Source organism: Ovis aries, chromosome 2, assembly GCF_016772045.2.
Source record: "Ovis aries strain OAR_USU_Benz2616 breed Rambouillet chromosome 2, ARS-UI_Ramb_v3.0, whole genome shotgun sequence".
Lineage (NCBI taxonomy): Eukaryota > Metazoa > Chordata > Mammalia > Artiodactyla > Bovidae > Ovis > Ovis aries.
This window is the reverse complement of record NC_056055.1, coordinates 216,728,493-216,754,146: the sequence shown is the minus strand read 5'-3', so window position 1 is coordinate 216,754,146 and position 25,654 is coordinate 216,728,493. Positions and strand designations below refer to the sequence as shown.

Sequence of the window (25,654 nt, the reverse complement as noted above, 5' to 3'; positions counted from 1 at the left end):
GTTGAGCACTGAAGAATTGATGCTTTTGAACTGTGGTGTTGGGGAAGACTCTTGAGAGTCCCTTGCAATGCAAGGAGATCCAGCCAGTCCATCCTAAAGGAGATCAGTCCTGGCTGTTCATTGGAGGGACTGATGTTGAAGCTGAAACTCCAATACTGTGGCCACCTGATGCAGAGAGCTGACTTTTACTGGGAAAGATTGAGGGCTGAAGGAGAAGGGAATGACAGAGGGTGAGATGGCTGGATGGCATCACTGACTCAATGGGCATGGGTTTGGGTGGACTCCGGAAGTTGGTGATGGACAGGGAGGCCTGGCGTGTTGCAGTTCATGGGGTCGCAAAGAGTTTGACACAACTGAGCAAGTGAACTGAACTGAACTGATTAATTAGCTTAGCTCTGAATTTACTGTGTTTTGCATGAGACATTTACCCATTGTTACCCAGGAGGGAAAATTTGTTCTAGTTTTAACTTCATATATGAAAATAAATTTCATATCTTCTGTGTTTCTTTGTTGCTTAGAAATATGTTGATAAGTGTTTAAAACCTCATAGACTGTCCTTTCCCACGGCTTTCTATGTGTCTCAGAGTGAACCTAAAACAGAACTATTCCAGAAACATGAGAAGTATGTTGAGTGTTTGGAGCATATCATATGCTGTTTTTTGTTTGTTTGTTTGTTTTAACAGAAATAGATAGAGTTCAGGATTTGATACTTGGTCAGAATAGGAAAGACTAGAGATCTCTTCAAGAAAATTAGAGATACCAAGGGAACATTTCATGCAAAGATGGGCTTGATAAAGGACAGAAATGGTCTGGACCTAACAGAAGCAGAAGATATTAAGAAGAGATGGCAAGAATACACAGAAGAACTGTACCAAAGAGATCTTCATGACCCAGATAATCATGATGGTGTGATCACTCATCTAGAGCCAGACATCCTGGAATGTGAAGTCAAGTGGGCCTTAGAAAGCATCACTGCAAACAAAGCTAGTGGAGGTGATGGAATTCCAGTTGAACTGTTTCAAATCCTGAAAGATGATGCTGTGAAAGTGCTGCACTCAATATGCCAGCAAATTTGGAAAACTCAGCAGTGGCCACAGGACTGGAAAAGGTCAGTTTTCATTCCAATCCCAAAGAAAGGCAATGCCAAAGAATGCTCAAACTACCGCACAGTTGCACTCATCTTACGTGCTAGTAAAGTAATGCTCAAAATTCTCCAAGCCAGGCTTCAGCAATACATGAACCGTGAACTTCCTGATGTTCAAGCTGGTTTTAGAAAAGGCAGAGGAACCAGAGATCAAATTGCCAACATCTGCTGGATCATGGAGAAAGCAAGAGAGTTCCAGAAAAACATCTATTTCCACTTTATTGACTATGCCAAAGCGTTTGACTGTGTGGATCACAATAAATTGTGGAAAATTCTGAAAGAGATGGGAATACCAGACCACCTGACCTGCCTCTTGAGAAATCTGTATGCAGGTCAGAAAGCAACAGTTAGAACTGGACATGGAACAACAGACTGGTTCCAAATAGGAAAAGGAGTACGTCAAGGCTGTATATTGTCACCCTGCTTATTTAACTTCTATGCAGAGTACATCATGAGAAACACTGGGCTGGAAGAAGCACAAGCTGGAATCAAGGTTGCTGGGAGAAATATCAATAACCTCAGATATGCAGATGACACCACCCTTATGGCAGAAGGTGAAGAGGAACTAAAAAGCCTCTTGATGGAAGTGGAAGAGGAGAGTGAAAAAGTTGGCTTAAAGCTCAACATTCAGAAAACGAAGATCATGGTATCCGGTCCCATCACTTCATGGGAAATAGATGGGGAAACAGTGTCAGACTTTATTTTTCTGGGCTCTAAAATCACTGCAGATGGTGATTGCAGCCATGAAAATAAAAGACGCTTACTCCTTGGAAGAAAAGTTATGACCAACCTAGATAGTATATTTAAAAGTAGAGACATTAGTTTGCTGACTAAAGTTCATCTAGTCAAGGCTATGGTTTTTCCTGTGGTCATGTATGGATGTGAGAGTTGGACTGTGAAGAAGGCTGAGCGCCGAAGAATTGATGCTTTTGAACTATGGTGTTGGAGAAGACTCTTGAGAGTCCCTTGGACTGCAAGGAGATCCAAGCAGTCCATTCTGAAGATCAGCCCTGGGATTTCTTTGGAAGGAATGATGCTAAAGCTGAAGCTCCAGTACTTTGGACACCTCTTTCGAAGAGTTAACTCATTGGAAAAGACTCTGATGCTGGGAGGAATTGGTGGTAGGAGGAGAAGGGGACGACCAAGGATGAGATGGTTGGATGGCATCACAGACTCGATGGACGTGAGCCTGAGTGAACTCTGGGAGTTGGTGATGGACAGGGAGGCCTGGCGTGCTGCAATTCATGGGGTCGCAAAGAGTCGGACATGACTGAGCGCCTGAACTGAACTGAACTGCTATTAACAGAATTTTCATTTGAAAGATGTAGAATTCTTAGAGTATAGTATATACATTGGACTTATTATTCCACTACTGTTGTTAATTTTTAAAATATTCATCTTCAATAACAGATAATTTATATTTTATAGCTGTTAGGAATCATGTTGCTCTTTTGAATTTCTCTGCCGTTTCTTGTTTCATCACAAATTAAGTGACTTGAGAAATTAAAATCTGTGTGTGTGCAGGTTCATAGTTGTTCATAAAGGATTTCACCGTGCACCGTCTTGGTATCCTGTCATATGTTATAGGTTTAGTATTAGTAAAAGTGCTCTTTCATGTGTTATTTGGGATAGACTGATCTATACGTGCAAGTGCAAGTTTAAATTAGCCCATCTCTCCTTCTCCCCTTGTACTAGTGGTCAAGTTCATCTCCGGGACAGCTGTAGGTGCGTGTCTATTCATCATTCTTTTTTTCTTCTAAGTTTTTATTGGAATATAGTTGATATAAAATGTTGTGTTAGTTTCTGCTGTACAACCAAGTAAATCAAATAAACATATACATATTTCTTGTTGTTCAGTGGCTAAGTCATATCTGACTCTTTGCTACCCCATGAAGTGTAGCCCACCAGGTTCCTCTGTCCTTCACTGAATTTCAGAGTTTGCTCAAAATATATACATGTAACCGCTCCTTTTTAGATTTTTTTCCCATTGAGAAGAGTTCCCTGTGTTACACAGTAGGTCCTTATTAATTATTCTGTCATTCGTGAGGGGGAGGACATTGAAGGCCTATACTATATTCTGATCTCTGCCTTTGGGGTAAAACTGAAATGTTAAACACCTGAAAAAAGGCTGAAATGTTAAAACACACTCCAATAAGTACTTTCTTTTTATTAGCCTTAGTGATGAGCAAGAATCCGAGTGAGGATTGTGCCTTTCATTTTTTTTATCCTTGTATTGTATCCTATGTGTGTGTGCTTAGTCACTAAGTCGTGTCCAACTCTTTGTGACTCCATAGACTATAGCCCACCAGGCTCCTCTGTCCATGGGCTTTTCCAGGCAAGGATACTAGAATGGGTTGCCATTTCCTCATCCAGGGGGTCTTCCCATCCCAGGGTTTGAAGCTGCATCTCCTGTGTCTTCTGTGTCTACTGCATTGTCAGGCAGATTCTTTACCACTGAGCCACCTGGGAAGCATGTAGGACAACATAAATCTGCACGTGTTTTAATGTTGCTAAAAAACCAGGCTTCTGTCCTTCTTTCCCTTTAGTGCACATCCATATTGTCATTACCGTGCATGCATGAAGTATGTCATAAAATTGGGGAAAAATGAAGAGGCCAATACTTGAAATATAACTTACATTCCCAAATCTTCATTTTGTTTCTGTCTCCTCAAAAATGCCAATCTGATAATATTAATAACAAACAAATATTGAGCTCTTACTGTTTTCCAGGTGCTGTCTTAAGTGCTCTTGATACATTAATTCATTTGGTCCTTATATATATTAATCCTACAAAGTGAGTTGTATTCTCATCATACAGATGAGAAAAGAGACATAGGAGATTCAGTTCAGTTCAGTTCAGTTCAGTCACTCAGTCGTGTCCAACTCTGCGACCCCATGAATCGCAGCACGCCAGGCCTGCCTGTCCATCACCATCTCCTGGAGTTCACTCAGACTCACATCCATCGAGTCCGTGATGCCATCCAGCCATCTCATCCTCTGTCGTCCCCTTCTCCTCCTGCCCCCAATCCCTCCCAGCATCACAGTCTTTTCCAATGAGTTAACTCTTCACATGAGGTGGCCAAAGTACTGGCGCTTCAGCTTTAGCATCATTCCTTCCAAAGAAATCCCAGGGTTGATCTCCTTCAGAATGGACTGCTTGGATCTCCTTGCAGTCCAAGGGACTCTCAAGAGTCTCCTCCAACACCACAGTTCAAAAGCATCAATTCTTCGGCACTCAGCCTTCTTCACAATCCAACTGTCACATCCACACATGACCACAGAAAAAACCATAGCCTTGACTAGACAGACCTTAGTCGGTAAAGTAATGTCTCTGCTTCTGAATATACTATCTAGGTTGGTCATAACTTTTCTTCCAAGGATTAAGCGTCTTTGAATTTCATGACTGCAGTCACCATCTGCAGTGATTTTGGAGCCCCCAAAAATAAAGTCTGACCCTGTTTCCACTGTTTCCCCATCTACCTCTAAAGTCATACAGCTATTGAGTGGCAGAGTGAAAAGTGAAAGTGAAGTCGCTCAGTTGTGTCCGACTCTTTGCGACCCTGTGGACTGTAGCCTACCAGACTCCTCTGTCCATGGGATTTTCCAGGCTTTAGTACTAGAATGGATTGCCATTTTCTTCTCCAGGGGATCTTGCCAACCCAGGGATCGAACTTGGTTCTCCTGCATTGTAGACAGGACGCTTTCTAAATTCAGGCTGTCTGGTTGTATAACCCCAGCTCTCAGCTGTCCTGCTGTGTTGATGCCTCCCGCCTGCTGATAGCCGTTCAGGGAGCTGTTCAGGGTCCTTAGTCCACCTCTTCAGCTCCTTCCTTTTCGTTTCAGGTCACAGTTTACATTTCCAGAACACTGCATTCTTTGTCTTCTCTGTCTTTCTTCCTCTTTTCTTCTTTCTTGGTCTTCTCTCTATATTTTTTGGTGTTTCTCATTTTCCACACTAGCTCATGTCAAGGCCTTCACACAAGCTTTTCTCTCTCCCGGGAGATTCTTATTGTACTTCTGTATCTCCTTTTATTGTTTCTCTTCTCATGTCTATGCACCTTTACCAAGCTTTAAAGTTCTTCTTGTTTTCTTTCCTTGGCTTTTGCCCCACTGAGCTCTGTGAGGCCCTTTTATCTCGTTGGTTCTTTAGTGACTAAGAGAACTTAGAAGTACTTGAGTGCATGACTGTTTGCCAAACTGATCACAAAATGACGTTTGTAGCTTTTCCCCTAGGTGGACAGAATTGCCTCTGGGTGTCCACAAAGGACTTGGAACCAGTCCCCCCATGGATACCAAAATCTGGTACTCAGGTCCCTTAAATAAAGTGGCATGGTATTTGCATATAACTTACACATGTGCGTGCCCCTGTGTGTCAAGTTGCTTTAGTCGTGTCCAGCTCTTTGCGACCCCATAGCCTGTAGCCCACTAGGGGCTCCTCTGTCCATGGGATCATCCCGGCAAGAATACTGGAGTGGGTTGCCATTTCCTACTCCAGGGTATCTTCCTGACCCAGGGATTGAACCCAGGTCTTCTGCATGTCCTGCGTTGGCAGTCAGATTCTTCACCACTAGTGCCACCATGCACTTCCTCCAGTGTCCTTTAAAGCATCACTAGATTACTTATAATACTTAATACAGTGTAATGCTATGTAAATAGTTGCTAGTACATGACAAATTCATTTTGTTTCTGGAATTTCCTAAAAAAATTTTTTTTTTCTCTTCTTCCATGTTTTTGATCCACTCACTGTTAGTTGAATCCATGGATATGGAACCTGTGGAAATGGAGGGTAGGCTGCATGCACATATACCCAGTCTATGTGTGTTAAATAAATAAACAAATAAATGATTATTACTAGTTGTGATATATATACATTATGTATATTAATACATATATGCACTTTTGTGTTGAATCTATTAACCTCGGTCAGTTACAGGTCAGCAACAATGACCCTCCAACATTTCTTATTAATTTTTCTGTAGTAAAAAAGCAGTAATTTATGGACACTTAGATTGTCAAGATTTTAAACTAAATTTTTGAAGAGAAATTTAAAATCGTCAGTCGTACCTTCAAAACTTTTATGTGAAATATATTTAAAATTATTTACAATCAGCACTAAAGAAATAGAGCAGGAATATATCAGAGGAAAAAAGGTGGTCAAATTGGCTAATATAACGTGTTGTGAAGAAACCGAAAAAAATTGGAACCAGAAAGATACTTCCCTGATTAGTGACTATATAAAATGTTTTACTTATGAGTTTTTATGATTTAGTATTGATAAAGTATGTTATCTATATGTAGTCATTTGCCATTCACTGAATCATAAAGAGATTTCTTTGATAGGTCGTAAGAGAACTGAACTGTCAAAAATGGTGCATATGAAAGTTGTTAATATACCGTCCTGCACTACGTGTAAATTCAGCACTGAAGATGTTGATGTGTTCCTATATTCTGAAAATAGTTTTAATTATACTGGTGTTACATTGACCCATAGTTTAGCCAGTAGACATTTATGTTTTTCTGCTTTCACAGCTCCATGCTGTCTTTGTCTCTGATGACTGTTGCTTTATGCCTTATTTGTGGCATTCAGTTGCTCAGTCATGTCTGACTCTTTGCAGCCCCATAGCCTGCAGCACTCCAGGGTTCCCTGTCCTTCATCATCTCCTGGAGTTTGCTTAAACTCATGTCCCTATCATCCTCTGTCACCCGCTTTTCCTCTTGCCTTCAATCTTTCCCAGCATCAGGGTCTTTCCAGTGAGTTGGCTCTGCATCAGGTGGCCAGAGTGTTGGAGCTTCAGCATCAGTCTTTGCAATGAATTCAGGGTTGACATCCTTTAGGATTGACTGGTATGAACTTGCAATCCAAGGGATTCTCAAGAGTCTTCTCCAGCACCACAGTTCGAAAGCATCAATTCTTTGGAGCTCTGTCTTCTTTATGGTCCATCTCTCATGTCTGGACATGACTACTGGAAAAACCATAGCTTTAACTGTACAGACCTTTGTCAGCAAAGTGACGTCTTTGCTTTTTAATACACTGTCTAGGTTGGTGATAGCTTTTCTCCCAAGGAGCAGGCATCTTTTAATTTCATGTCTGCAGTCATCTTCTGCAGTGATTTTAGCACCCAAGAAAATAAAGTCTGCCACTCTTTCCCTATATTTGTTTGCTGTGAAGTGATGGGACCAGATGCCATGATCTTCGTTTCTTGAATGTTGAATTTTAAGCCAGCTTTTTCACTCTCCTCTTTCACCTTCATCACGAGGCTCTTTACTTCCCCTTCACTTCTGCCATTAGGGTGGTGTCATCTGCATATCTGAGGTTACTGATATTTCTCCTCACAGCCTTGATTCCACCTTATGCTTCATCCACCCCAGCATTTTGCATGATGTACTTTGCAAATAAGTAAGCAGAGTGACAGTGTACAGCCTTGACGTACTCCTTTCCCTATTTGGAACCAGCCCATTGTTTCACGTCTGGTTCTAACTCTTGCTTCTTGACCTGCATATATTTTCAATTTTCCATGTTCTTTTTGGCTTAGACACATGAGCATAAAGTAATTAGGCTCTTTAACCCTGATAGAAAGCTTTCTTGCATTAATTCCATCCATTTCATAAATCACATTGCTTATTCCCCCAACAAGCCCTTCACATTCATCTTCCAAATTCTAGTTTCTAGTCCTGAGTTTGAATTCATTTTATTTGTGTGTGTGTTTTTTTAACCTCCTGTAAAATCCATCTCACATTTCACCTCATTATTTGTGCCTTGATTAATACTTTTTAGTTTTATACTTACCTATTGGAAGAATATTTGTCCTCAGTAGGATTACAGGCAAAGACAGTGTTTTCTAAGTATTATGTATTCCTCCAAAATAATCTGTTTTAAGGTTAAGGTTTTAGATTAAAGTATGTCAGAAAATAAAGAACATGCTATATTTAAGAACATTTAGGAAAAAAATTGTTCTATAAGCTCCCTTGGTAACCCATTCTAATAGCAAATTATTGATACTTGTTCTGCATCCATGATATTGCAGTAAATCTAAAGCAAACATAAAACACTTCTTCCTTATATAGTGATGGGGAACGATTGATTTATCATGTCGTCAGTTAATACTTGATCACATCAACAGTCCCTTGTGGCTTTTCCTCTATGTATTACCTTTTTTTTTTTTTTTAAAGAATAAATCTAAGTATATTTTAAACTGACTTTTGACATAAAATGTAAGCAAAGTATTCATTCAAATATATCATCATGGGGAAAAAGTTTTATGCCTTTTTTGTGCCCACATAATAAAGGAGAAATCTTACATATGCTCTGTCTTCTCTTGCTATGGTTTTTGAAGGTGTCACATAAAAACTTGTGCCTAATTCCAAATTTCAGTGGTCCATGGCAAAGCAGTATCATGACAGAATTTAATAGACTGCATCTCCCATGATGCAGGACTAAGGGTTAACTGATTATTTCAGTAGCATTTTTAATGTGCCATTCTCCAGTTCATTAGCAATGCAGGAAGGCTAAGCGTTTAGCAAATTGTGTATAAGCAGAAGCCATCGATAATCCAGGTAGAGAAATCACATGTTTAAAAACAATATTGAGGTAGTACGCTTTGTGTAGTAAGGACTCTAAATGACTAGAGTCTTGCTAGTCATTTTATGAAGCAGTTTTTTTAAAATTGTAAAAGCATCTTCCTTGTTCAGAGACCATTTTTTTTTTTTTTTAAATTTAAAGCCTTTTTAAGCTGATTTGGTTCTTTGGAAAGTACTTTCATTTAACATTTTTAAATGTTGTCATGGTTCTCTTCAGTTTGTATTTGTATAAAATAATTATGCTGTAGTTACTGTGCATTAAAGTACACTTGATTGGGCTCTTAAATTTCATTTCCTTGGAGAAATCTACATTTGTCTTTGATAAACAGTCTCTATGTCTGCACTGATTGATTTTTTTAATGCATATAGTGTGACTTTTTTTGTTTATTTTTGCATCTGGGGATAGAAGATCTAGCATATTGATTCCTTTTTGATTGTCATACTTACAACATATGTATGTGAGGAGATTGTGTATTTGGTACATGGGCATAACAGATAATAAAATTGAGAAATGTCAAGTGTAGTAGATGAGATCAGCTCTCTTTTGAAAGAAAATGAACTTATCTGCTTTGAGAGTGAAAGTGAAAGTAGCTCAGTCCTGTCCGACTCTTTGCAACCCCATGGACTATACAGTCCGTGAAATTCTCTAGGTCAGAACACTGGAGTGGGTAGCCTTTGCCTTCTCCAGGTGATCTTCCCAACCCAGGGATCGAACCCAGGTCTCCCGCATTGCAGGCAGATTCTTTACCAGCTGAGCCACAAGGGAAGCTCCCGCTCCTGCTTTAAATGTATAATAATTTGGGAGGACCCAATTTCCAATGCAATAACTGGTGTCATTCTTTTTGTAGTCAGAAAGTTGAAATACAGATGATTGTATTATACTTTGGTTTGAGAAAAACTATTGCCAGAAGAAAGACACATGCTATAGGACTTGAGCGTGTAAGGGAATCTGAGAATACACGTTGATCAGAGTTTACATAGCACTTGCCCAAGGAGAAAGAGTGACTGAGCCTGATAGTCGTGAATAGCAGTCATTAGAGAAACATTTGCTGTGGTTCATTTCTTTTCCCAGTCTACCATCAAAACAGCTTTCTCTAAGATCATTAATGACCTTGACTCTAAACCCAGTAGGTGCTCGTATCTCTCATCCCTGCGCTCTCAGATTTGACACCTTCATTTCTCTCCCTCTTAATGTTTCCCTGTTTCCATGCAGATCTTTTCCTGCATGTTTGATACAAATTTAAAAGCTCATATTTTACCAAGTTTATAATTTTATATCCTATTTAACACATTGCATTTTTTTTACATGAACAATAATGACTGCTGTATGGATATCCTGTACTCTAAAAACCAGAGAAGGTTTCAGAAGACAGGTTCAGTTTAGAAAAGTTTTCTGCCATGATATAATGCATTAAAGTCATTTTGAAACTGTATGTAAAGAAGTAGACTATTAGACAAAATGCTGTAATTTTAACAGTGTCCTTATTGAAATATGGGCAATATGGAATATTGTTAGAAAGAATAGAAGGAAAGCGAGACCTTTGTCAAGTCAGTGGAAGCTTTCTTTCAGTGAAGTAACAGCCATATCATATGTCTGAGGTCTCTTGCATTGTAATGTTCTGTGACTCTCAAATTAGTGCAGCAGGGAAGTCTGGGTCGCTTTCTGAACTCCATCAGTTTATTCTGTGATGGCTGTAATTATTATAGATTGTAGTGTACATACACATTAAAAATTAATTTTAAAATGCCCTGTTTACTACTTTATTAAATTGTCACGTGGCATAGTTTTCCTTCTAGTGAATCTAAATACCTATCTTGTGAATTTGTCTAATTTTTGTATTTGTTTATATAGACTACAGAGCCTGTAACAGCTATAGTAAGTGATTTTTATTTGCATTTGGAAGCATGTAATCAGCCCATAGTGATTAATGATTATGAAGCTATATTTTCAAATAAGAATTTGAATACCAGTACGGAGTTGTGAAAAAAAAAAAATCATGTTTAAGTAACAATATATTCAGTTAAGAATAGTTCCTATAATGGTCTGGTGTTAAATTGAAATTTCACATCTTTTTTTCTATTTTCACATATTTTTTCTATTTTTCAGCAGATTGTAGTTCTTGATTCTTATGCCTTATATGAATTCTTGAGTCATTTATTTTCAAAAAATTGTGTCTTATTAGGGAAGTTGAAAAAATTGTTCCACTAGTGTATTCATTTAGTTAAAAATCAGATCACACATTTTATTTACTTAAACCCATCTGTACTTATTTTACCAGCAACATATTTGGTCTGCGGCCTGTGGATTATGCAGACAGTAAAGATATGAAATCACTGTTGCTGCTACCGGAGAAGAAGGCGTCCTCATCAATCAGCCATTGCTCAGTAGTGAGTATGGATGTAGCCTTGGGACATTTATGTGTTTTATTTAAATTGGTTATAAAATGGCAAAATTTCTAGTTAGTGAACTGCTTTCATTCACCAGTTGAGCACTTTCTATAAAGTAGCTGTTGTGATTTCAAAGACATAATCAGAATAAATCAACAAATATTTATTGTTTTCCCCCTTCCATATATTAGGTAGCATTCATATAGCAGTAAATATGACTGATAGAACTCTTATTCTCAAGAAGTATACTTTCTAATGAGAGCTAGGAAAGATACAGACTGTTGATATATATACTAATATAAGTGAAATAATTTTTGAAACTTACAAATGAGTTCTTTGAAGAAGACTTTATAGAGTGTGAATAGACTGGAGGTTGTGGGCTTCAAGAAAGGTACCATTTTACCTGGGTCATCGAGGAGAGCCTTTAAACATCTGATATTTGGTCGGAAACCTGATTGATGTCAAGGGAGCACCCAGGTGAATGTCTGGAGGACAAGTGTTCTAGCAGGGGGAACAGCAAGTGTGTAGGTCCCTCAGTGGGTGACCTTGGTGTGTTTGAAGGTTAGAGAGAAAGTCATTATTACTGGTGACTCAGTTCAGTTCAGTCGCTCAGTTGTGTCCGACTCTTTGCGACCCCATGAACCGTAGCACGCCAGGCCTCCCTGTCCATCACTAACTCCCAGAGTCCACCCAAACCCATGTCCATCGAGTCGGTGATCCCATCCAACCATCTCATCCTCTGTCGTTCCCTTCTCCTCCTGCCCCCTATCCCTCCCAGCATCAGGGGCTTTTCCAGTGGGTCAGCTCTTTACATCAGGTGGCCAAAGAATTGGAGTTTCGCCTTCAGCATCAGTCCTTCCAGTGAATACCCAGGACTGATCTCCTTTAGGATGGACTGATTGGATCTCCTTGCAGTCCAAGGGACTCTCAAGAGTGTTCTCCAACACCACAGTTCAAAAGCATCAATTCTTCAGCACTCAGCTTTCTTCACAGTCCAACTCACACATCCATACATCACCACTGGATAAACCATAGCCTTGACTAGACAGACCTTTGTTGGCAAAGTAATGTCTCTGCTTTTTAATATGCTGTCTAGGTTGGTCATAACTTTCCTTCCGAAGAGTAAGCATCTTTTAATTTCATGGCTGCAATCACCATCTGCAGTGATTTTGGAGCCCAAAAAAATAAAGTCTGACACTGTTTCCACTGTTTCCCTGTCTATTTGCCATGAAGTGATGGGACCAGATGCCATGATCTTCATTTTCTGAATGTTGAGCGTTAAGCCAACATTTTCACTCTCCTCTTTCACTTTCATCAAGAGGCTCTTTAGTTGTTCTTCACTTTCTGCCGTAAAGGTAGTGTCATCTGCATGCCTGAGGTTACTGAAATTTCTCCCAGCAATCTTGATTCCAGCTTGTGCTTCCTCCAGCCCAGTGTTTCTCATGATGTACTCTGCATAGAAGTTAAATAAGCAGGGTGACAGTATACAGCCTTGGCGTACTCCTTTTCCTATTTGGAACCAGTCTGTTTTTCCATGTCCGGTTCTAACTGTTGCTTCCTGACCTGCGTATAGGTTTCTCAAGAGGCAGGTCATGTGGTCTCGTATTCCCATCTCTTTCAGAATTTTCCACAGTTTATTGTGATCCACACAGTCAAAGGCTTTGGCACAGGGCATGTCTAAGAGTAATGGGAAAACCACTGAAAGAATTTAAAGCAAGGAATGGTATAATCTAATTTATACTTTAGGAAGTTCACTCTGGCAGCTTCTAATCAGAAGATGAGGCAGCAGCAAGAATGGCAGCAGGGAGATTACTTGGACTCTTTCTTGGTAAAGAAGAGAGAGAGACCATGATGACCTGGATTAAGGGAACAGCAATGGAAGCTGAGAAGTAATGAGATTGGTATGTATTTTTGAGTTAGTGCCAACAGAACTTTTGGATAGATTATAGGCGAAGTGTGGAGAAAGAGTAGAATTAATATGACTTAGGCTTCACTGTTTTCTCAGATGGTAAAGAATCTACCTGTAGTATGGGAGACCCAGGTTTGATCCCTAGGTCAGGAAGATCCCCTGGAGTAGGAAATGGCAACACAGTCTAGTATTCTTACCTGAAGAATTCCATGGACAGAGGAGCCTGCGGGTTATAGTCCATAGGATCGCAAAGAGTCAAACCCCACTGAGCGACTAACACTTCCACTTTTTACTTTAGCAATGGAGGAGATGTGGGTGCCATTTGCTGCCTTGTGGAAAGAATGCCTATTTCTTAGGAACCTGTAGTTTAGTCGGGAATATGGATGTAAAAAAAATTATTATACACTGCAGTGAATTTGTAATAGATGCCATACAAATATATAGTAGAGTCTTAAAGAAAGAAGCTGATTTTAGGAGGGATCAGAAGAGAAGGTAACATGATGTCTAAGTAAGCCTTTAAAGGTACAAGTTTTAGCAAGATATATAATACTGTGTTATATTGGCTGCAAATAACAGAAAACATTCATTCAAATACTTAAAGAGTGTATTCTCTTAAATAATCTTAGTATACCACAGCTCTTGTTATAATTTGGCTTAGCAATTACAAGGCTGCACCGAAGATCTAAATTCTTTCTGTTCTTCTGCTTCACTATCTTCAGTGTGGTGGCTGTGTCCTCACTAATCTCCCTCCTGGTGATTGTAGGGTGATTGCCACAATTCCAGATACAACAGTGTCCAGCATTAGGACTGAAACCTTTCCCAGAAGCCTTCAGTGGATTTCCTCTGATGTCTTATTGGTCAGAACTGGTCACATAATTACTTTTGACATACATTGTGGTTGAAGGTAGGGTCAGTCTTTGAAGATCTGAACAGAATTGGGACTCTACTAGAGTCTAGAGGGCGTGAAGAATGGATTTTCATTGCCCACTGCAGTCAGGTACACGAAGCAGAAATAGAAGCCTAGATCTAAGGAACAGCTGCTCAGAGACAAGGAGACATAAAGGACCTTAGAAATTTGAGAAACTAGAATTTAGTGTGAGAGGAGCATGAGGTGCATTAAAGAGAAATTGGAAGTAAAGACCTGGGTTGGGATCAGATTGTGAAAGACCTTGAGCTCTCTGTGGAGGAACAGAGACTTTATTCCCCAGTTAGTGAGGCACCCTCAGTAGAATGGGACTCTGGGGGATAGTGAGGGTGGGCTGGGACTGAAGACTGGTGAGGAGGCTGTTGTGTGTCCATGTGAAGTGGAGAGGATTGGAACTACAAGTGGTGTTGGGGATGGGGGTATGAAGTGAAGATGAAAGGCTTTAAAGAGAGAGGGGTGATGGACTCAGTGTATCTTAACTGCTCAGATGGGGGAGAATGAGAGAAAAGGGTAAACTGAGATCTAGAACTGTTCAGAGAAGGCTTCTTGTCCAGTAAGGGCAGCAGGGTAGTGATTGACCTGATTGTTTAAGATAAGGAGGTAATTGAAGGTGTTTATAATTTGAGGTGGTCGTTTCTTGGGCTCCAGAATCACTGCAAATGGTGACTGCAGCCATGAAATTAAAAGACACTTGCTCCTTGGAAGAAAAGCTGTAATAAACCTAGACAGTGTATTAAAAAGCAGAGACATCACTTTACCAACAAAGATCCATCTAGTCAAAGCTATAGTTTTTCCAGTAGTCATGTACAGATGTGAATGTTGGACCATAAAGAAGGCTGAGCACCGAAGAATTGATGCTTTTGAAGTATGGTGCTGGAGAAGACTGATTGTCTCAGACAACAAGGAGAACAAACCAGTCAGTCTGCAGTCCATGGAGTCACTAAGAGTCAGATGTGACTGAGCGACTGAACTGAAACTGAAAGGAAATCAACCCTGAATAGTCACTGAAGGGACTCATGCTGAAGCTGCAATACCTTGGCCATCTGATGCAAAGAGCCAACTCACTGGGAAAGACCCTGATGCTGAGAAAGATTGAGGACAAGACGAGAAGGGGGCAGGAGAGGATAAGAGAGCTGGCTGGCATCATCACCACAGTAGACATGGGTATGTGCAGACTCCAGGTGACAATGAAGGACAGAGAAGCCTGGCATGCTGCAGTCAGTCCCTGGGGTCGCAAAGTGCTGGACATGACTGAGCAACTGAAGAACAGTAGATGCTATCACAGGCTGGTTACCCTTATTCTTTGAAAACTCTTAATCTCCTTGCTCCAGGCATCAGCCTTGGAAGTGTGCCCTACCTATAGACCTGGAGGAGAACCTAGATATCAGCAGTTTAATTTCCTTGTTTTATAAATGAGAAAACTGATATGTAGTGTGATTTGGTCAGGGTTAGCCCACCACAGAAAAAAAAACAAAACCCACAATTTTGCCCCCTAGTAGATCAATTAGAAGTTGAGTGAATTCAGAATATTAAGAAAATTTTAGGTCAGTATTGATTTGGTCCTGTTGTACTTAACTATAAATTGATCCTTACTCTATTCGTTTGGACTTGGATTCTGCTGGCAGAACATAATGTAACTAAGTTGTCATTTGCCAATATTTCTTTTATGTTAGAAACAGGAAAAGGATTATTTTAGATGTGTCAAAAATAAAGATATGTTAATGGTATTATTGGAATCTGAGAGTGGCAATCTTCCTCTTAATTTAGCCTTCCAGTTACTCTTATGTTTTTGTTAAATGTAAGAAACCTACACTTTCTGCCTGTCACATGGACACTGCCCGTGAGTATGGTTATCTACTCTCTTAGTGGTAGATACTTGGCTAAGGAAATGATCATGAACGGTAACAATTTCTTAAGTTTTAAAGAGTTGTTTCTTTGTGTATACTCACTAAAGACAAAAATCTTTGCCAAATAGCATCAGTCTCCCTTTCACTCACCTCTTTCAGCCACATAGGCTGCCTTGCTGTTTCTTGAATCCCTCAGACACGTCCCCATTTCAAGTCCTTGGTGCTAGCAGTTTTCTCCACCAGGAACAAATGTAGGGAGCCAGATGTACACGTGGCATGCTTCCTCACTCCCTCTGGCTCTTGTTGTAGTTTTTTAAACTCTGTTTTTGATAAACTCATTAATTTTGATAAATTCAGAGTAACTAATTTTTCCAAGAAAAAGTTTCATATCAAATTATTCCTTAGATAAGTTTATTTAATGCCAGTGTACATAGTATCTAATATCTCTAAAAACAGATTATTGACCCTTTGGATTATTTTCTGAACAGCTTTTGAATCTCCTGATTCTGAGACCTCCGCTTACTCAAATCAGATGCCTCCACACTCCCACCTCCTGCCCCAAATTAAACATGTGGCTCTGACAGCTCTTTGCTTGATTTTGTTTATTTATTTTTAATAGCTTTCCTTAATTATGAGAAATTAGTGCCAGTGTCTATTTTTTATTCAAACTTAGAAACTAGATAGAAAAATGCTTGACCCACTTTGGTGCTTTCCTGAGCTTGATGGAAGTAGTACCATATTGCTATATTTACAATTGATATATTTTCACTTTTTATTTTGTGCAGAGAACTCATTTAGCTGAAGTGGAGTTATAAAAATTGAAAAGTAATGTGTTCCATTTAGAACTACTTTATGATGCTCATTTGTAAACTGACAGGAATATTTGAAATACTGTTTTTTAACATGATTGTAATATAGTAATTGATTGATAAAGTAGACTGAACTATTTTCATGCTATGGAGTGTTTACAGTGTTTAGGTTAAACATAGTTACCTCATGTTATAACTGAGTGACTAGGAAAGATAAATGGACAGAAATGTGATGTCAGTATGTGTGTGGTGTCTGCACAGCATGTCCAGTGAAATCTCTGTAACTTGAACCTTTGAGAAAAGCAGTTCAGGAAGCTGAAACTTTAAGTGCTGAATATTGTCATAAAAAAAACTGTATAGAAATGTTTTTTAAAATGTCATGAATACATACTGGCTTAATATATAATAGAATCCTATTTAATGCATTTTGGGTGAATGAATTATTGATATCAGTCTGTTTAGAGATGTAGCCAGCAATTTACATGTAATATTGTAGGGCATCAGACCAGATAAATTATCATTATTCAGATCTGTGAAGTGAATATTTAAATATAAATTTCCTCTAATCTAGTTGCAGAACTATACTGGTAATTATACCTGCAGTGTTTCACTCATGTTCTGTGGAACTTCTGAGAGCCCATTCATACATGTAGGAGGGTCCTTTGTGTTGTATTTGAAAATTGAAGTATTATGTCTTGCTTTTTATCTTGCAATACAGTAGTGCTCATTTACCCTTTCTTATCTGCTGGATCATTGCTTTTTTTCATCAGGTAGCTTTTGGCTAACTCTCATCGCAGTTTCTTGGAATTAAATTTCTTGTCTTTTTTTGTCTCCTATAAATTCTTTCTATTAAAGTAAAAATACTATTCTTTGTTAGAGCACTTTCCTTTTCATAAACTGCAGTGACTTATTTCTGTTGGTAAATCCGATATAATAACTTCAGTATTCCCTTGTCTGTTTTTACTTTGTTGGTTTTGAAAAATAATTCTTTCATTCATTGTTAAAATTTTGTTTTCTGTTTTTGAGATTAGTGCTGTTTTAGAAGCCTTGGTGTTTTTTTATTTTTTACTTAATCTCAGTTTAAATTAAACACATCAGGCTGGATTTAGCTCTGTTGGAATAAGTTAGGGAGGGTAGAGAATTGATCATTTTAAGTTGGTATTTGGGGTTATTTTATAAAAAGCTGGGGCTTACTGGTAACAGAATGAAGTTAGAAAACCCTAGAGAGATCCACTTTAGAATCGAGGAAACAAGACACCCTAGCTATAGAGAGGTGTCCCAAATGGTGTTTTACTGGGGGCAAGGGGTAAAGAAATAGAAAAACAGTTATCCAGATGCATTGAGCTTTAAGGTTCTGAGTGACAGTTCAATGGAAATTATTGGGAATTACTAGATAAAGTAGAGAAATCCAAGCTCATATCAAGTGAAACTCAGTTTAATCTTTAGCCTTTAAATGTTTTTGACACTATGGCATTGCCTCTTCTATTGACAGGTAAACACTGGTCAGCGTCGGGATGGGCCTCTTGCACTTATAGGCAGTGGACTTTCTTCTGAACAACAGAAAATGCTCAGTGAGCTTGTAACGATTCTTAAGGCTAAAAAATGTGCTGAGTTTGACAGTACAGGTGAGGATTATTGGTTTATTTAGTTTTGGTAGAAGAGAATTTTAAATGGGTAATTCCATTGTAGAACTCACCTTGATAATTTATACAGTTTACCCATTGGAATCTGACTATATACTTTGAATCTGGTAATAAGTTCTAAAATATTTCTACAGTTATAAATTACTTACAGTCTTCATTTAATTAGGAAATATAAAGTTTAAAGCTTTGCCCCTATTTTAGGGCATATGTCAGAAGAGCAATTTTATGAGTTTGCTAATGACAGATAAATGGTCAAACAATGTAATGGCTTTATTTAATTCCTTAGTTGTAATTGGAAATAGAAAAGAAATTTGCTTTGGCCAATGTGGCTTTGGGCTTCTCAGGTGGCTCAGTTATTAAAAAAAATCCACCTGCCAATGCAGGAGATGTGGGTTTGATTCCTGAGTTGGGAATATCTCCTGGAGGAGGAAATGGCATCCCATTCTAGTATTGCCTGGAGAATCCCGTGGACAGAGGAGCCTGGGAGGCTATAGTTCATAGCATCACAAAGACCCAGACACGAGTGAGCATACACATACACTCTGTGTGGCATTAAGATTTATGATTTATGATCTAATTTTTCATGTTGGTAGCCATAATAGAGAATGAAACTAAATAAGTCTTTACCGAAGTATAAAAATTGTTGCCTTTGAAGAAAATTCAGATGTAAGTGGACTAGTTAAATAATTGTTTTGGTTTATATTTCTGTTTCTCTTACTGCCTTTTTTGTATTGTAGTAACTCATGTCATTGTTCCTGGTGATACAGTTCAAAGCACCCTGAAATGTATGCTTGGAATTCTCAGTGGATGCTGGATCCTAAAATTTGAATGTAAGTACTGGATTTGGGAGAATTACAAAGGGAATTAAATAGACTAATTTCATTTTTTAATTGCAGTATCGCCAGTAATTATTTAAGGACCTTATGCTAATGTTTTTTACCTCTGTTTAGTCCCTACATTTGAAAAAGCTTTTCATATTAATGGTATCATTTAGGTATTCTTGGTAAAAGTATACAAGTATGTTCTCATTTCAAAACCTTCCTGTAATACCAACTATTTTAATCCAGAGTAAATGGATCCTGTAATAGACCTGTAAGCTTAAGCAATCTGTGTTACCATTATTGTTGTTGTTGTTGTTTAGTCGCTCAGTCATGTCAGACTGTTTGTGGCCCCATGGACTGTAGCCAGACAGGCTCCTCTGTCAGTCAGTGGGATTTTCCAGACAAGAGTACTGGAGTTGGTTGCCATTTCCTTCTCCGAGTCATCTTCCTGATCCAGGAATCAAACCCACATCTCCTGCTTGGCAGATGAATTCTCTACCACTGAGTTATCTGGGAAGTCCGTATTACCAATGTATGATATATTTAACTCAATAAATGCTTGTTTTACATATGACTATTAAATGAAATTAGTTTATTGCTTTTCCTTGTGATGTCTAAAACTTACCTGCATAACTCTCTTTAGCTCTCTCTGCTAATATGGTTTGTTTTAGGAAGGTCTTTGGAAATTGAGACTGCCTTGTACCACCTGCTGCTGCTGCTAAGTCGCTTCAGTCATGTCCGACTCTGTGCAACCCCATAGACGGCAGCCCACCAGGCTCCCCCGTCCCCAGGATCCTCCAGGCAATTGTACCACCTGATTGGGGGCAATTACACTAGCAATTCTCAAAACCTTTGATGAAAATGTGTTCCTGTTACTCCTTTCCAGTTAGCAGTCAACCACCTTCACCTTTGCTGCTGCCTCTCACCTTCCCAGCTCTCACCTGTTTGTTTTACCTAGGACTTAACAAAATAAAAAGAAAGTTTGTACAAGGTTATTTTCTACTCCTCAATCACTAAAGTATCTTCTGCTTTTGATATGACAACTAAAATAGGAGAATGAAATGACCTTTTTGCTAACTGATTGTTTGTAAAAAGCAAAGTGTCTGTTAAAGAGGGACCTGAGAAGTCCTGTCATGATACAGTTGAATATCTTGATCTTAGAGGTGGTTGTGTTATGTAGTCTACATCTATGATTAAATGTCAGGTCTGTGTGTGCACACACACACAAATGGTGAATGTATAACTGGTGAAATCTGAATAAGTTCTTCGGACTGTATCAATGTCAAATTCTTGGTGCTGATGATTGTGCTATTGTTGTGTAAGATATTAACACTGGATACTAGAAAAAGAGTGCATGATGCTTTCCTGTGCATGTCTTTGCAATCACCTGTGAATCTATAATTATTTCAAATTTAAAAATTAAAGAATAGTGAGTGTTTTTAATGAAACTTTCTTTGTAAGAAGCAAATGATGGGTTAGAGTTAGTTTTGAAAAATCTTTTGTTTTATAGGTTTGTACTTTCAAGGTTTTATGGTAGAGTTGCTTGATTGAATCAAAGCCTTAATTATATTACTAATTTAATCTGTTGTTTTAAATTAACTTGGTTGGTAAGAAGTTTTCTTTTAGCAGTTGGTATTCATCTCAGTGAAGTACAGCTACCACTTTTCTTTTGATGGTTGTCTCCACTGATTTGGTCTGTGACATATATAACTGCGGTGCCACTCTTGTCTGTTCTAGTCTGTGCCTGTTACTCTACTCTGCCAGTCAGCCAAGCTAAAAAGTATGAGAATGAGTTGGACTGATTGGCCACTTATGTAGAAAAAAAGTTTTTTCTCTAGTCCCTTATTTTTGGTCCTTTGTTTCCCTTTCAGACCTGTATCAAGTCTAATTGGGCCTCAGTATTTTAAAAATTGACCTAAAATGTTCCCATGATTATAGATGTTTTTGTACTGAACTTTTGCCAGAAAGCTTGCCAGTGGTTATAGAAAGAAATGGATTTTCATAGTAACAAGAATCTCAGTAATAAAGAAGCTGTGTGAAATTTTAAATATTAAGGCACTTACCACTTAACCCTGTAAGTCTAGTTGTGAATTTGCTGAACTTGCATCTTGTTACATATACAGACGACATGATTCATTTCCATAAAATCTGCCTTCTTAAGAAATGGAGGTTTTGTCACTTTAATGGCTTGGCCATGTCATTTTTATAGAATCACTAATGGACTCAAGCTGACTTAATACTGTGCCATTTGGTGATTGTCACAGTAGTGAATAACAGACTCTAATATCAATGGTTCTTTTAGGATAAAAGGTGGATGGAATCTCTTACTGAACTTCATATCCCCATATTTTCTAATTCAAAGTGCAAAGAGGAATAGGTTCAGGGTTGGAGACAATGAATTTAAATAGTTGCTGGGTTTAGTTGCAAGAACACTTTCTTTCCTAATATATTTTTCTATTGTTTTGTGTTGTTCTTAATGTCAGGCAACTTAGTGTGATTTTTAAAAACATGTTGAGAGCTATTCAAAATTAGTTGAAAATCATCTATATTAAGGAATGATATGGTGGGCCAAAGCTTTCAAAACTAATCACAAAGATCTGTGAGTTATTAAAACTAGATTTTGTGTTTGAGATATTCACTGACTTGCCTGAAAGACAAAATCTTTACTGGCTGAACTCTGTAGAATGTTTAGTATTAGCTTTTTCAGTATTTTCTATAAACCAAGTAGACTGAAAAGGAAGTTTCATGTAAACTTTCTCTGTAGGGAATTGACTTACTTTAAAAATTAAACAAATTTAAATAAATTAACAAAAATATAAAACAGTCTGGATTCCTTGGATCCAAATTTAACTGGAGGTTTTCTGTTTAAATGTATTTTTCTCTTAACTGGTTAATATCTCTTATTTTTCTATTTTATATATATGGAGCATATGGAGCAGTGTCATAGTTAATGAACTGTGCATGAACATTCTAAGAAAAGGCCATAATTATGCTATTGTACCAGGCATTCTTTCTCATCATGTTTATTTTACAGATATTTTATTGGATGGTATTTATTTTGTAGAAACAGGAGGTATAGATAGGAAAATTCCTTTGTCAAGATTTGAGTTTGTGCCTGAGATTCTACTTTCGTCCTAGTTTTGGTGACAGTTGCTCACAGGAAGCTACTAACCATCCCTGTACAGGGTGATTTTGGTAATTAAAGAAGTGGCTAGAATGAAAAATGGAAGATGAATAAATTGTATTCATCTCTTAGAGAATGAAGAAGATGGAACTGCATCCTAAAGGTGTAAACTAACCTTCAGAAAGAGAAAATGTGTTTTACTGAACTGTTCTTTCAGTACACTGCTTTCAAATCTCCTCTAGTCTAACCTTTTTTTTTTTTTTTGAAAAAAATTGAATTCTGCCTCTTCACTTCTCATCTCATTGTGGAGGGGAGAGCAGATGGCTGTCATCTTTTCTTTCATAATCTCTTCGTCTTCCCCACTATCATCTGAGTTGAAATAAAATGTAGAAGTTTTGAAAGACCTTAGCACCTAAGGAAATTGGTGTGGGAATGTGCCAAACATTTTACTCTGGACTTTTATCTGTGAGGAAAGGAAGAGCCAGATACAGTATTGCTTTGTTTTAGTTTTAGATGTGGAAGATGGAACCTAAAAGGCAATCACTACATCATTTTATAAATAACTTCATAATCAGATTAATGAACATGCTTTTTAATTAAAATTTTCTTTAAATGGATATTAAGAGTGCTGTGGAATTTTTAAAATAAAGAAAAATTTTATTCATATTTTGCTAATTATCAAAAAATAAATATACCAAAGCATTTCTATCAACTAAGATTAGTTAGGCAACTTCATGCTTACAGAAATCTTTTACCAAAGATTGTCTAAGAAAAAAAATAATAACATCTGTTAATATAATAATAGTCCTATTTCTGAGATATACCCCAAGCAAGTAATAGAGAAGGAAAAAAACCTGATTTCTATTGTTATTTCTTATAACAAGAAATAGGGGGAATAAATGGAGTTTCAGAGAATTAAGAAAATTCTGAAATACTTAAAGATATTTTCTGAAAAAAATTTATATTTTTATATGATAACTTAGGTCTGAAATATGAAAAGCAAATTTGTTTAAACTTTTTAAAGAGCATAAAACATTTATGTCTCTTCTATCAATATGACATAAATGTGTGAGTATGTACAGGCGAAAGAAGTAAACGGTCATGGATTGGATTAGGTAGAGGTCTGTTTATAACAGTTTTAACATCAATATATGTCTCTTAAATGTTTTAGGAAGAAATTCAAATTCTTAAATTCTAATAACAATTAGATCTTCTTTTTGATCTTTTCTCAAAATTTATTGAGGAGTTAATGGTTTCATTCTTAATCAGGGAAATTAGAACCTATGTGTGTATATTGCTTGAATCTGATACAATGAATTGTTTATACCTGTTACGTAGATCTAGCCAGATACATTTTAATATGATTATTGTCCAATGAACATAGAAATCTTACATAAATAATTTGTGTTAAAAATATGATAAGAAAAGAGCACCAAGTATGAGTTTTTAAAGTATTTTATTAGGAAAACTTTTGGCCATTAGAATGACTTTGTTCGTTAACCACAGTTATAAAGAAAAGGATTGTTTTAATATTATTATTCATAATACAAGGATTTAGAATTGATACCAAATTTTGCCTAAGCAAATTTTATGATACAGTAATATATTTTTGTGATAGAAGTTGACCTGCTTCTCAGTATGCATTAAGTAAAATAAATAAACTTAGCACACTGTCTTATGAAGAAACATATTTTTATGTATAAATATGCTTGTAATTAGAATATTGGCTTAAAATGTAGCCAAAAATAAACAATTGTTCAATGATATTTATATGAAAATGCAAAATCTAGTGATTTGTGACAGTTGATTTCTAAATTCAAATGTTTATGATGGCATGAGAGGAGCATTTACCTTTTATGTTTTCAGCCTTCATTTTATTGGCCTTCCATCCTCACTGTGGAATTTCATAATATTGGTTTTAGCTTTTACTTGCCATCCAATTTTTTAAAAATAACAGTAAGAATAAAAGTTGTTTTCCCATTTTTGTCATTGTTGTAGAAAGTTTCCTCTTAAAAACAATTTCCTTTTGTCTAAAATTTAGTGATATGATAGCCTATTTGACTAAAAAGCCCACTAGAAAATAACCTAAAAAATAATTTTTTGTTTTGTTTTTACAACTTGGGTGTTCATAGAAAGGAAATTTACTAATATGCAGTTTTCTTGAGTTATATTAGTGCCTAGTTTGGATCTAATGACATATTTATTAGGATTTTTGATTTTGACATAAAATTTTTGATTCTGTATTTTTATTTTTTTTTTAGGATACCATTTAGCGTTGGCTGAGAGTAATATTTAATTCTAATTGTCAATGCAAATAGCCACTGGCTCCAGAAGAATAACAGTTCTTTAAAATAAGAGTTTGTTTATTGCTCTGGCTTTTGAAGAGAGTGAGCACGTTCTGTGGCTTCATCGAGGGATCATTTCCCCTTTGGACATTTGGAATTTGGAGCATTTGACAGATTTCCATTTTAAAGCTTTATTCTGTCTTCATTGAATTCTATAGCTGTGGATTCAGGAACCTACTCCCATTTGTGTAATCCTTTTTTCCTTCTAAAACTAGGAAAAGTGACTAAGCTTAATAGAAATTAATGAACATCATCAGTGGTTCATGTAGCTAAAATGAAAATACACACCCATAGATTTGTATGGTTTTATGAAGTAGGAGGCAAGAGTGGTTAGTGGAGATTATTTAGAATAAAGAAGTACATTTCTGGATGGTACAAGACTCTTTTTTAAAAAAATCATATCCCAGAATTCATAAGCTGCATTAGTATGCAGGTTCCAGATGTTGCTTAGGTAGCCGGAGCTGCCTTAATGAGTTAGAGTTAATGACTTTGAGTTAAGCAGTAGTTTGGGAATTGGGCTGCTTACCTCTATATCAAAAAGTAATAAAATCAGGGCACAAGGAAAGCTTACCTAAAATGGTACACATGATCAAGAATACATCTGAACTGAAAAGAATCTCTTCCTTTTAATAAGATAGCTAGTTCATTTCTATGTCTCTGCAAAATGATAGCTTTGGTCACAGTCTTAAAATACAACATGTGACAAGTAAAGATGTTATAAAGCATACATTTTACAAGAGTAGTGGCTTGACACATTTTAAAGTATGTATCTTTCTGGCATATTCAGAAATCTGTGTTTATATAAGCAATATTAAGTTACTCATGTAAAGTCATTTCAGTTTGGATTCAGATCCTCCTATTTAGCTGAGAAAGTTAAGCAGTGATCTTGCATATATTTTCATTTCTGCTGAACTATTGCAGATGATGAAATAATATGGACTTTATTAAGTACAAATATAAAATGTAATTTGTTTCAGTTTTAGAAAGTATTTTTATTGCAGTATAATTGGTTTATACTGTGCTAATTACTGCTTTTCAGCAAAGTGATTCAGTTATATGTATATATGCATCCTTTTTAAAAATATTCTTTTGAATTGTGGTTTATCATAGGATATTAAGTA

At 37.2% G+C, this 25,654-nt stretch overlaps 1 protein-coding gene across 1 annotated transcript in view; it reads left to right on the top strand.

Moving 5' to 3' along the window:
* Positions 1 to 25,654, top strand: part of BARD1 (BRCA1 associated RING domain 1) — a 92,632-nt gene that overhangs the window by 56,865 nt on the left and 10,113 nt on the right. Inside the window, exons 7-9 of the mRNA XM_012145486.5 lie at positions 11,002 to 11,110; positions 18,093 to 18,225; positions 18,981 to 19,073. Coding sequence (XP_012000876.2) covers positions 11,002 to 11,110; positions 18,093 to 18,225; positions 18,981 to 19,073 — 335 coding nt within the window. The remainder of the gene's footprint in view (positions 1 to 11,001; positions 11,111 to 18,092; positions 18,226 to 18,980; positions 19,074 to 25,654) is intronic.